The sequence below is a fragment of the Cyanistes caeruleus genome, chromosome Z (assembly GCF_971803275.1).
Source record: "Cyanistes caeruleus chromosome Z, bCyaCae1.hap1.1, whole genome shotgun sequence".
NCBI classification, from domain to species: Eukaryota; Metazoa; Chordata; class Aves; order Passeriformes; family Paridae; genus Cyanistes; species Cyanistes caeruleus.
The window spans coordinates 67661967-67675552 of NC_141732.1; the positions used below are offsets into that span (position 1 = coordinate 67661967).

General features: G+C 41.5%; 1 protein-coding gene and 1 long non-coding RNA gene across 2 annotated transcripts; one reads left to right on the forward strand and one right to left on the reverse strand.

The window, feature by feature from the left end:
• Nucleotides 1–1580: 1580 nt before the first annotated feature.
• LOC111941415 (uncharacterized) lies at nucleotides 1581–5448 on the reverse strand. The gene is made up of 2 exons (XR_015281167.1): nucleotides 5070–5448; nucleotides 1581–4989 (listed from the first exon to the last, which is right to left on the reverse strand). It is a non-coding gene; the product is annotated as an uncharacterized LOC111941415 (long non-coding RNA).
• On the forward strand, nucleotides 5413–8188 carry LOC147648539 (uncharacterized). Its single transcript, XM_086869851.1, has 6 exons — nucleotides 5413–5698; nucleotides 6195–6266; nucleotides 6359–6427; nucleotides 7076–7207; nucleotides 7539–7686; nucleotides 7861–8188. Exons 1-6 carry the CDS (start codon nucleotides 5413–5415, stop codon nucleotides 7904–7906), a joined length of 753 nt encoding a protein of 250 aa, XP_086725977.1. The 3' UTR covers nucleotides 7907–8188.
• Nucleotides 8189–13586: the final 5398 nt, after the last annotated feature.

Sequence of the window (13586 nt, forward strand, 5' to 3'; positions counted from 1 at the left end):
GTATTTATTGTTTAAGCTGCTGTGGTCATTTCTAATGTGGGTTTCTTTAAATGGGTATTTTGAATATTTTATTCCTGTTTAAGTTTTTCTTATTTAGTTTTCCTATTAAGTTCAGATATAGATAGATCTTAATACCTTTCAATTTGGTATTATATTCATTATTATTTCTGTACTTTGTTATATTAATTGAAATTAATAGTTTAGTTTAAAGCAATGAAAGACAATAAGGGACAGTGTGTAGTAAAAAGTAAGGGTCAGAAAGGGAAAAGAAAGAGCACCCCTAAGGAGATAACCCCTAATAGTCCCCTGGGAGAAATGTTGAACAGGTGGGAAAATGAGAATATGTTAAAGGACTTAGATAAAATAAAAATTATATGGTATTGCACTGAAATATGGCAAATAGAAAGCATTTCAGAGGGCCTTGTATATTGACCTTGGTATGGATCCAAGAAAAAATGGTTATGCTTGGCATTAAGTAAATATCTTAGATTAAGAGAGGCTCCACATGAAGAAGCAGCAAAATATGTGGCTTGTTGGCTCAAGAAAGCTGAAAAAGAGAAAAAGTGTGAAGGTATTTAAGATGTCTGAAGAGTCCAGGTGGGAGGAAGGAGGGAAGGTTGAGAAGAAGAGGGACCCTCTAGATAATCTCCCATAACTCCTCCTCCAACTCTGTCCATTCTCAATCATCCATCCTGCCTCAGCCCAACTTATACCCTCAACACCTTACCCTGTCTTGCCTCCATCTTCCCCCAAATCCCCATCCATACCCTTATATCCTCCTCCTGAATCTGCCTTTCCTATCACCCCCAAGAATCCCAATCCTCCTTCCATTTCCCCAATGCCACATACATCCTCCTCAGAACCACCTTTGGGACTTTAGGTTCCCTCAGCTTCCTCTGCATCTCCTCCAATTATTTCGGCAATCCCAGCCAGGTCTTCAAACCCCTACCTAACTCATCAAGAGTATTCCTGTGCCCAGTACCCTCCAGAATATCCCTTTCTATTTCTCCCCTATATCTCAATGTGTTGAAGAAGGGATGAGGTTAAAAGAAAGAATAGGGACAGAACTGGAAAGTGTGGGTGCACTGGACCCACAAGGGATAGAGGGGACATATGGTTGTGAAAAACAGAGTGAGACTCTAAAAGGCCATGGGTACAATACTAGATTCCAAGTTGAAAAAAATAGTAAAGAAAAATGATCTGAACGGATGTTTCCTTTGAGAGAAGTACCTATGGGGGGCACTAGAGGGGAATAGGGTTTGTAAAGGCCCCACTGACTGTTTCTGAGAAATTTTAAAAAAGAAATAAAAAATCTGTTAGAACATCCAATTGGGATATGTTGGAGTCTGAGACACGGAGTGTATGCCCTTGTTTCTGATGTTTAGCTCTGAGATCCAGAAAAACACTGAATTTCATACAATATGAAATTTATAAGCATGTTTTCATGGTGATACATAGAAACAACTGTTAAAATCCGATAAAAAAGCTAAAAGTGTGAGTGTGTAGATTAAAGAGTTTTCTTAAGTCACTGAGTGAAAAAGTTAAAGTTTAAAGTTGTTTAGAAAGCAGAAGGCAAGATGGAGGATTTAGACTGTTGTTTCTTTTCCTTCTTCTTTCTTCTTCATGTTCTTCTTCTAGAGGTTTTTGGGTAATAGTAGATGACTGAATAGAAAATTCCACAGTGCAGCACACAGGTGTTGGGTCATTGAGTCATTAAGAAAAATAATATACATGTCTATTGTTAATTGGATAAGAATGAGTATAAAGATAAAAGAATTGCATAGTTTAGGACCATTTTGTGCTTTCAAAGCCAAAGTGAGCCACAAAGTGAGCCACAACAAATGAGCCACAGATTGCAGTGAATTCTACTTGTGCAGATAGTCTGGAGAGACCTGCCAAGTTATACGATAAAATCCTAATAAACATGAGAAACAAGATCCGAACAGGCTTTGGAGTTTTTGTCCCGATCTGGAAGACTGTGATAAGTGGGACTCCCTGTGAGGGAATATCCCCAAAGAGCTCAACTCAGAGGAGACTGAGAAATCCAAGAGTGAAAAAAAGTACAGAAGAAGTGCAGCAGAATCAAGAGAGAGAAAAAAGAAATGAAAAAGAATTATTAAAAGAGTTACAGGGATATCCAACCAACTGTATCAGTTTTGGGGTCCCAGTATATATACCTGGGAAGAGTTAAACTCGATACCGGGTATACTTTTCTCCCTAGAGGAGAATCAATTAATTTGTGGGGCTGCAATGAGGATTTGGGAAAGGGAGAATCGAATTGGTCTCAGGGGAGAGGAAGAAGCACCCAATAACCAGCCAGGATGGGATCCCAACGAGGAAGGACAGAAGAATATGAGTGACTATAGAACACTGATGATACGAGGAACACAAGAGGCAGTCCCAAGGGCAAATAATGCGAAATTAGTGTTTGACAGTCACCAAGAAAAGGACAAGACATGTAGTGATGGCTCAAAAGACTAAAAGGAAATTTCCAGTTATACTCTAGCATTGATCTGGAAAGTCCAGAAGGACAAGTGTTGGTAAGAATACAAACAGTTTAGTTTGTAACTAAATCCTGGGTAGACAACAAAAGAAAATTGGAAAAATTGGTCAATTGGTAGGAGAAGGGCCTTAATGAGTTATTTGAGGGAGGTGCAAAAAGTATGTTTAAGAAGAGAGGAAGAGAAAACCAAGGCAAAGGCTAAAATCATGATAGCGGTAGCAAAAGAAAGTACAGGAGTTGATAAAAATGAGCCAGTGAAGGAGGAGGAAGTGGAATTGAGAAGATGGGCAGAGAGGAAGAAAGAATGAGATGGAGAGAGAAAATCCCCATGGGTCAATGTGATTTGTTTTTACTGTAATGAAAGAGGTCATTACCAAGAGGTTTTGTAAGAAGAGACAGCAAGATGAAAGTATAGCAAAAGAACAGGCTACCTTGGAAAAAATTTGAGAGGCGATGATTAGCAATGTCAGGGGCTCTACGCTCTGAGGGATGGAACTGAATATCAAAGGGAGCCCTTGGTAGAATTGGAAATTGGCCCTCGAAGTGAAGAATATTAATTTTTAGTCTGGGGCAGACTGATGAAGTATTTCTGAGATTCCAAGAAGGTATAAATTAAGTAATCACAGATGTAGAGTAAACAGTGCTGAAAATAATCCATTTGAAGTATTTATTATAGAAAAGGTGAAGGTAAAAGGGAGTTTCCAGGAAGGGTGTGCAGATTTGTTGTACATGCTGGAAATAGGGTGCAATCTCTTAAGCCAGGACTTACAGTACCAGAGGGAGGACGTATGGTAGCCAAGATGTTGGTATTGAGAGAAGAAGATGAAAAAGAAATAAATCTCAAGGTGTGGGTGGAAAAAGGGCATCAGGAATTATTAATCCCCATAGAGATTAAAATGAAACCTGACATACCACCCATCAGGGTGAGACAATATCCAATATCAGCAGAAGGAAAATGAGGGTTGAGTACAGTAATCAAAAAATTAATCAAAGGGGGAATATTAGAACCATGTATGTCACCACATAATACACCAACTTTACCGGTCAGAAAACCTGATGGTACATACAGGTTAGTTCAAGATTTGAGAGAAGTTAATAAACAAACCATTACCAGGTACCCAGTAGTGACTAATACATATAATTTGTTAAATAAAGTACATGCATAGTTTAGTGTCATCGATCGGAAGGACGTCTTTTGGTCCTGCCCTTAGAGAAAGAAAGCAGGAAGTGGTTTGCATTTGAATGGGCAGATGAGGAAACAGGACAGAAACAACAATTGCAGTGGACCCGGTTACCCCAGGGATTTACAGAATCCTCCAATTTATTTGGTCAATCCTTAGAGGAACTAGTGAAGCAGTTTATGTACAGTAAAGAAACACAAGTCCTACATATGTAGATGATATATTGGTCTTAGGGAAACTGAAGGAAGAGGTCCAAAAGATGACAGTTGTTTACGGAATTTCTTAGAGGAAAACGATCTAAGAGTGTCAGAGAAAGAATTACAATTTGTAGAACCTGAACTGAAATATTTAGGGCATTTAATTGAAAAAGGATATAAAAAGTTAGATCTGAGCCGAGTTCAAGGGATATTATCATTATTGGCACTGAAGACCAAAATGGACATAAGGAAATTATTAGGGCTAATTGGATATTGTAAATTGTGGATAGAAGGTCATACTAAGTTAGTTAAACTCCTACATGATAAATTGGTAGGGGATGAACCTATCACTTGGAGTAATGACAATGAAGAAAAGTTGATAGAATTGAAAGAAAAACTGGCTAGCGCCCCAATATTAAGCTTACCTGATGTAAATTGATTATTTGAACTATTTGTTAATGTTGAAGAAGGAATAGCCTATGGTGTTCTGGTGCAGGAGTGGTGTGGGGTCAAGAAGCCTGTAGCTCACGTGTCTAAATGATTGGATCCTGTGGTTAGAGGATGGTTGTCTCCAAGCCATAGCTGCGACAGCAGCCCTCATAGAAGAGAGCTATAAACTAACGTCTGGAAAAATCGAAGTGTACACCCCACATGATCTGAAAGCAATTCTAAGCAAAAGGGCAAGTCACTGGATATCAGATAGTAGACTCTTAAAATATTAATTAGTTTTAAATAATAGTGAAAACCTGGAATTGGTTATTACAAAAATTCAGAATCCATCACAGTTTTTATATGGAAGACCAATAGAAGAGGAGTTAGAGCACTGATGCCTGGAGATCACTGATTTACAAACCAAGGTCAGAGAAGACCTTCTGGTGAGGTCCAGACCAGAAGGACCAGAAGACCAGACTGCTGAGGGATCTGGGGCACACGAAGTATTAACTTCTTCCACTTGCCATGAACCAGACACAGGAAGGTTCTAGAGTTGAATAACTGTCACCCTGGTCTTCCCAGCAAAGTGTGGAGCTTTTTCTGTGGGTTGCTCTACAGGACACCAGGCCTGATGGTGGCATGTGGCACATTTCCCTGCCTCAAAGGGAAAAAGGATCTTTGCTCAGGAGTTAGCAAGGCTCTTTGAGACAGCTTTAATCAGGATTGGAAGAGAAAAGGGAATAAAACCAGGCTCACCTGGGAGAAGCCTGAGCACTGCACACCCACCTTTGCATCATAGCAGTGGAGGGAAGCCGTGCTGCCTGGTCATGAAGCTGTAGCAGAAGTATTGGGAAAAGCAGGCTTCTTGCCAGAATGCTGTCTAGACAAATGTGTAGTGCCAAAGAAAGGCACCTGCAATTGGGTTTTTTAATGGCACCTTCATATGAGGCTTTTGATGGGGATTTCTGAGGAATAAGATATGAGTGCCTCTGCATTTCCGTGCACAGTGCTGCCTCCCAGAATACATCCACCCTTCTCTACTTGTGCTCCTTCTGTTCCTATGCAGAACAAGGAAACTGAACAGAGAGATGGTGCCTGAATGCAAAGGCAACATAGGTGTACTTTGGGGTGTACTGGTAGGGGGGTGCAATGCCCAATGTTGATGACAGTTTACAGGATGCCATGTTGTTATGAGGTCACAGAGCCCCACTCTGCTCTTCAGTGCAACTCTGGGCAACACTGCAGCAGCAGCAGCAGTGACAGTGGAGGCAGAATGTTGCAAGCAGGCAGGGTCATGGTCCTGACCCACTACCTCCTGCTCCTCTTTCTCCTGGCCCTGCAAGCTCAGAACACCCAGAGTGCTCAAATACCTGAGCAGGGAGCAGGTAGGCAGGCAGGGGCCAGCACATAGCCCTGGCTGGCAGCAGTGGGGCCAGGGCTTGGCTGAGCCAGGAAGCCACTATGGTGTGGGTGGTGGGGCAGACTCACCAGGGCAGGTATGAGGGGCTGCAGCTGCTTCAGGGTGCAGCATGGAGAGAGGTTCCTAAGGAGCAGGGAGGTGGGGAGGGGCAGTTCAGGCCCAGAACCTCGGCACTGAGTTATCAGTCACTCAGCACTGGTCATCCACCCCGAGCTCTGATTATCCAGCCTCCTGGCCAGGCTCCAGTGCTGACCCGCCCATGGGTCCTGTGGGCACACCATGGTTTTTCACTTCATGTGAGAGCTGCCAGCTGTGTTCCAAGGGCAGCCAGACCTCCCTGCAGCTGTGAGAATGCAGGCCTGTCTGTGCATGCCCTGTCAGCACCTTCCACATTCAGGTCTTGAGGTGTGACCATGAGGGCAGTGCATCTGATGGTAACTTCTTGTGGTGTTTACTTCTAGTTGAGGACAGAAAGGATTCACCTCCAACTCCTGAAGTAGATTCCATGCTGATTCCAAGCTGGTATCTCAAACGTGAGCAGTCAGTTGAATAAGCACTCCTTTTCCTTGTGCTATTCATGAAAAATGGACCTTTGTCTCTAAATGTTCTTTTATAAATCTAATAGGGAGGGATTACCAGAAGATACCTGTGGTTCCAAGAGGGCTTCTAAGAGCATTGGTGAAATCTGCATCTGGTTAGTATATCCCACTCAGTTAAACTGGGGACCTGGGAAGCTGAGCTTCTGCTTTCTTTATGGCAGTGCTGTATCCTGGACAGCCAGAAGCGCTCAGTCAGAGTTTTGCTGCAGGGACACTCCATTTCACACCTCCTAGTGTGAGCCATAGAGATGGCTGAGCACAGTGTCTGCTCTCAGTTGTGGTTCCAGATGATTACCAGGGGCACCTCCTGCTACTGCTGCTGCTGCAGTTGTACCATTACTGGCCAGAGCTGCTGTGTGCGGACACTGGCATCCAGATGTTGGGAAAAGGCCTGTGCTGAATTTGTGTTTGCCTCACACTTAGCACAGTACTGAGACAGATCTGGCATCGCACAGAATGTATGCCATATCCAAAACAAAGAGGCAGGGATGGGTTGAAGCTGCACCTCAAGCACGAGGCTTTAGTTGAAGAAATTCCTTGTGTGTGTCATTCAGTTAGCCGAGTCTTGGGTGGTTTGGGTCTGCATTTCTTGCTGTATTGCAGTAAACCCGGTTGTGGATTCCTCTTGTCTTTGGGGACAGCGGGCTCCTCACTGCCACTTATCAAATTGCCCAGGCCATGGTACCATGCTCTTGGTAAGGGACAATGACTTTTATTTAAAGTGTTCCATGTTCTTTCTAAAGAGACAGATCATGAGATGGTGGAGAAGGAGACCTTTCCCTTGAGAGAAAATAACACCATGCCAAGCACAGATGAAGAAAAAGAAGCAGTAACAGATACCAGCACACTTGCTCATCACGAGAGACATTCAGGAAGTGAGTGCTTGGGAGATGTTTGCTTAGGGAAATAGGATCATTTCTGCTGTATCCCAGCAGTGCTCTCCATGGATGAATTGCAGGTGCCCAGCACACAGTCCTGGCCTGCAGCCCGGAGGAAAAGATAGGGGCAGTGCTGCTCCCTGATACACACTGGGCTCTTCTCTTAGAGAACTTTATGGGATCTCCCTTGATCCCTGGTGCTGAGACACCAGAGCCAGAGGAACCGATCTCTGAAGACAAGAATCCTTGGGCATCTGAAGCACACTGTGAGATTATCCCTAGTGCAGAGTACAAACATTGTCTCTTGCATTGTCTTTTCTCCTTCCAGGGTCAGCTACTGTGCAAAAAGCTGAGACTGCTGGACAGTGGGAACTCAGCAAGAACTACATCCTAGCGTCTGTAGTAGTTTCAGCTGTACTGCTGCTTGCAGGAGTGGTTGGGTATATAGTCATGGGTCAGCTTCTGAAGAGAGACACGTGAGTTGGCCTTTCCCTTGAGTTATTTACTACTGCTGTGGGCATTGAAGTATTTGCAACATGCTAGAGTGGGAAGGCAGCTTCTTGCAGCGCTCTACAGAAACCTCCATGCAGTCCTTTAACTGTGTTTTTATCTCGTATCTGAGGAGTCTTCTTGGCAATCTATTTCTACAGGAGGATTCAGGGAGATGAAGAAGCATCAACAAAAACCCACACTTAATTCTTTTTTGGACAGCAAAGATTAGAGTAAAACTAATGGCAAAGCAGAGTGAGGAGAATGCCCAGGAGGGATCAAGAATGTCCAAGCCAACAAGTTGAACAACAGTTGCCACCTGTCACCAGAGATGTCTGTGGTAGAGCTCACCCAGCTGTACAAGACCATGGGTGCAGACCCCTCACCTCTGCCTGCTGCAGATGCCATTTGTCTGATGGCGCACAGGTGTTCTAGGTGACCTGTGTTTCTATATATCTTTATAAATTTATTGTATTTCCTGTATGTCAATCCATGCAGTCTGTGTTTTTAAGACCCAAAAAAACCAACATTATGGAACTTGTGTGTCTTGCTTTGGGTTCATGGAGGGGGTGATGTGCTGGGTCCCTTGGAAAAGCAGGAATGGACAAACACTGGCACTCTTATTTCTCTCTGGGCTCTGGATGGGATTGCCTGGCACAGGTCTCCAAGTAGCTGCACTCTGTAAGAAGTTGCACTTCATAATTAGAAAACCAAAACAATCTGGTACCTTTTAGATTGCCTTGATTGTCTTAAAAATCTTCATTTCATCAATTTGCAGAAAAGACAGAAATTGTTTACATCTTTGTAAAAGGTGACTATGGGAGACCATGAGGGTTGACTTCCCTCTCTGGGAAGGCTCTGATGCCTGATTCAAAAATCCTTTCATTGTTTCAATAGTTTCACAGTATTGGAGGTTTCTTCCTGTGGATAGTGTTCTTGCAAATCTCTGACTGCTGACAATGGAAGGAGGATGCATGGATTCAGTCCTTTCTGAATGCTGTTTTATCTGGAAGTACCCCCAGAACATAAAAGCTGCTCTCCACTATGATGCACAAGAGCCTTCTGTCATTCCTTTTGGTATCAGCACTTACAGAGGCATTTGCTTCACAATATCACTTACTTCTGTAATTTACATCTACTTTTCCTTTTTAAATTGAATTCCTTTTCCTTGCAGAAAAATGTTGTCTAGTTTTATTTCAGAATTTCTGAAAGCCTCCAGAGGGAAAAAGGGAACCTTGAAGCTTCTGAACTCTTGACAGCACAGGGGGATGAATGACCACTGCTTTGGTAATTTGGCCAGACTATTGCTGCTCCAAGCCAGGTTTCACTGTCCTTCATGGCCACCTGGGCACACTCTGGCTCACATTCTGCTGCTGTTGACCAGCACCCCCAAGTCCTTTTCTGATGGGCATCTTTCCAACCACTCTGCCTCCAGCCTGCAGTACTGCCTGGGCTTGTTGTTACCCAAGAACCTGGAATTCCTTTGGAACACCTTTTTGAATCTTTTACCACTGGCTGTGGCCCATTGATGCAGCTTGTCTAGATGCCTCTGCAGAACCTTACGGCTCCCCAGCAGATCAACATTCCCACTCAACTTGGTGTCATCCACATGCTAAGGGTGCACTCCATCCTCTTATACACATAAAGATACAAAACAAAACTGAATGTCTGGTACCCTGATTTTTTACATTCATGTAATGAGTTTATTTACAGACCCAAAGACATGAAACAAGGAGGTTTCTTGAGAAAAGAAAGGGTCCTCTTGAGAGGACAGAAAGCCACCAGGCCTCTTGCCTGTTTTCTGCATGCATTTTCTTTCCCACTAATAATGTCATACGGCACCTCTGTGCCTAAAAGGTCAGAACAAAATAGCAGAATAGTAAAATGCAAAACAAACAAACATCCTGCTTTAGGCAGGATATTCCTTTAGTTCTTCCTCATGAGAAGGGCTGACTAATTATTTTCTCCCTTCTGTCTTCCAGTTTGTCTTATTCATACCCTTCTCAAATTGCAAACAGTATTTTACTAATCAGAATTAACACACTGTGTAATGTATCTGCCTGTGTGGGAAGAAAAAGCAGTAAAAACTCCTTTTGTATGTATTTGGTTGGAATGATTTAGTAAGTTTTACTCACAGCTAATTCAAAGCTCTAATAATAGCCTGGTGGAACACATGCAACTCATGGTTTAAACTTCTTAGTTTTAGATAAAGGCTTAGGCAAACAGGTGACAATAATTGACATGAGCATTGCAAAGACAGTACAGAATTACCTCTTATCATACTGCTGTTGATCCTTCTCAAGTGCTGGGACTGTTTTTTTGCAGTGCAATGTGAAATACAAAGACTTCTGTGTGTACTGTTCAGGCTTATTAGCATCCCCTTTTCAAAAGCAGGTTGAACCAGGTGACCTGTAAAGGTCGCTCCAACCCAAAACTTTCTGTGACTGTGTGGCTTTGCGTCACTACAGTGGTAGTAGCTCTTTATTTCGGTGACAAATACATTCACTATTATTTCTGCAGCAGGCAGAGAACTAATGAGGCAGCAATGACCCTCTCCCTCATTGTCATGAAGAAATAATGAGGATTGAACGTAGAATTCTGTTAGAGAGAAAGAATTCTAGGCCTGTGAATATCTGGTTCTTGACCCTTGCTTTGATATATTCTGTCTACTGTCACAGTGTCCCAACAAGTCTATTCTACATTTTTAATACATGGTTTAGAAGTCAGATACTCCTTCCATTGTAATGCCTAAAGATAATGAAAGAAATCATTATCACATATCTAAAACAATTTTCCAAGATTTTCTGCACCCTTGTCCCATTTGATTAGTTTTGGGGGAAATGACCAAAACCAATATCACTTGTTCTCTTCTTCTGGATTTCACAGAATAAAGAGAAAAAACACACCAAAAATCCCAGAAAAAAGTTATTCGGTGCTTACTTTTAAGAAGGATACAGTTTTTAAAAACAGCTTACAGATTTTCTGGAAATGATAATTAATTTCCTGACTTTTTACCTATGCACCAAACAGTGAGAGTGTCATTCTGGTATTTCTATGAGAGCTGATTCTGAACTAAGAGACTGAGACATGCATTGAAATGCATCTGATTTGTTTCCCTTTTAAATTCTAAGGATACAGTTGTTGAAAGAGAAGCACCACAGAAAAACATGTTCAGACCATCCAGTTTCTCTCCCAGCCTCCAGATCCTGTTTTCACTTCAGGTTTCAGTTTTTATTATTTCCTATCAGCCAGCAGAACTGTTGCATGGCCCAGAAACTCAGAAGCTCTTTTCAAGGGCAGTACACTGTTCACTGTTTGGTGTATGAAACTGATGATCATCAAAAGAATGGGACCTAGAATTTGTAAAAGAGCTATTCAGGTAGAACATTTCTACATTTATTTTTCAGTTAATACACTTACTGTCAAGTGATAGATTTTTCAGCTCCACTTCCCATGTTTTAGTGATGTAATAGGAAAAAGAGTCTTTGATTCTTCATAATAAAATGAAAGAAACAGCAGCAAGAGTTTACACAATCTGTTTTTGTTAGAGAAATTAAAGAAGACACCATGAGGGTAGGAAGGAACAGACAATCCTGAGACACAGAGAAGATCACTGATTACCTAAAGTAACATCAGAAAGAAAGTGAGTACAGAAAAATCTCTTAAAATTTTGTTTTACTGTGATGCCTGTATTACTATGCAGAGCCACCCACTCCCATCCAATCCAAACACTCCCAAACACTTACTTTTATCCACCTCTGTTTCTTACCTTACAGTTAAACAACTGCACTTTAACTGATTTAACTGATTTAAGATCTATCTTCCTGCTTTTTGTTTGAACAGCATCTTTCTCAAGTTACTCCCAAGTCTTGCTGAGAACAATAGGTGCTGCAGAAATAAAAAGATAAATCTGGGTACAGAGAATTTGATATAGAGGAACCAAGATTTGCCTGCATAAAGAGATGATAGATGAGCTAGGCTTTAAAAATGTGCAGAAAGTAAAGAGACAGCCACACAAAAAAGGACACGGAGGAGAAATTATTAGTGTTAATAAATGCAAAGATATCATGAGTGCTTCAGAATGTCTGAAAAACAAATACATTATGAGCCAGGAAAATACACTGCATGTCCAATCACTGTAGATGATACATCTATTTGCTGGATGGTAGACTAACTGTACATGGCCAATCCAAAGACTTTTATATAAATGACTGATACTGAAGAAACAGAGATGTGATGAGCAGTCAGAGAAGGGAAAGGAGACTAGAAAGTCTGGAAAACCCAGGGAAGATGCAGCTTGGACAAGCACAGGTAATGAAAGAAAGTGAGAAAAATGCAGCTGTCAGAAACCAGGGTATGAAGGATATGACATATGCCTCTATTCATTCTGGCCAAACCCCTTGGAAGCAGAGTTGGAAGGAAGGAAGAGGAGAATGACAGTTACTGGAAGAGGTATCTATGCACAGATCAATAAAAATGCATTTGGTTCTTGAATTAAAGTAAATAGAGTAAATAATCAAAGTAAATAGCAGCCTTTTCTCCTCTCACTGGTATTGACTGGTGTCTGTTTTTTTAACTGAAAATTATACTGGTAATTCTTTTTTGTTTAATGATGAAATCAAGTTCAAGTTAGAAATATTTTTCATAATGCTGTAGATTGAGTTCGCCAATAGCTGAATCACAGGCTTGTAGCAATTTGCTGAAGAGGGAAAATCACTGCTACAACCCCAAAGTAAGCAAAGGGTGTTTCTTGTTCTATCCAGAGAGGAAGCAGTGAGCACAGTATTAGATGAATTGCAGTCCTCAGTTTCTGAGATTGAAATCAGCCATACTGTCAATACAGTCAAATAAACCTAGAGTTTCAGCATCAGCCTGACTACAGTACTTCAACTGAATAAGAAACAAATTTAATATTTAATGAATTATTATATCTACATATTTATATGTGTTTATATCCTTCATAATTTCTAAAGGAAAAGTAAGACTCATTTTGCAAAAGCTTACATGCTAAATTTCTGGCATGTGAATGCTACTGAGTTAGATGATCCTTCTCACACACATGGTACTTGAAGGGTCTGAAGTTGTGGTCAGATTCTACAGTACACTAGGCATATTAAAGGACTAATACCAATGAATTTATTACATATTTTGCAGAAATGCGCTCTGATTTCCTAAACTTTAAAATAAATAGTCTGTACAGGAACATCTTACTATTCTCCAAACTGCGGGGCAGTTTGCTAAGGGAACTGCACTGTGACCTCTGTGTGTGATTGACAGCAATGAGCAGAACAGAATATTGCCAGTATCCAGACAAAGGCAGAGTATAACCTGGGAGTATAAAGTGAGCACTTTTTTACACAAGACTTTCAGTCTGTCTCAAAGAGCTAAAACAAACAAAAGAATTAAATATTATAAACCAAATTCTTAGGAACAGTGCAAAAATGCTGTCTGGTGATCTCTCTGACTCTATATAGGGACTTGGGGTCTCTAGATACTCAACAACATTTTACTTAAGTATCCTTGAATAGTTGGAATAGTTGTGCAATGAAAACCTACATAAGTGAGTCAGAGGATCCCAATCGTCTCTTGACTTGAGACAGCAGAAACATATTTTAGTGGGTTCAGGTTACATCTATGCTCAATTTAGGAGCTGGTTCCAGCTTTTTATCAATGTGACTGGGAGTAGATTTAAGGATTTGGGTGAGTCCAGTGCTCTGGTACCTCAGAGGAGATGAGGCTGCATTGTTATGCACTCCTTGTTACGGCTTGCTGCTGGCTGGAATGAACGGTGTGAGCTGTAACCATACAGTGCTGTCAAGGTACAAACACTGTCCTAGTGCATCTCTTCGGAATGTGCTGCAGCTACAGTACTGTGCAAGCATGGCCC

Bases quoted from the DNA above. Each gene is read 5' to 3' on its own strand.
- LOC147648539 (XM_086869851.1), top strand. From the start codon at position 5,413: ATGCAAAGGCAACATAGGTGTACTTTGGGGTGTACTGGTAGGGGGGTG. The intron at 7,208-7,538 runs GTGAGTGCTTGG...TTCTCCTTCCAG, and splicing joins TCACGAGAGACATTCAGGAA to GGTCAGCTACTGTGCAAAAA. The intron at 7,687-7,860 runs GTGAGTTGGCCT...CTATTTCTACAG, and splicing joins CAGCTTCTGAAGAGAGACAC to GAGGATTCAGGGAGATGAAG.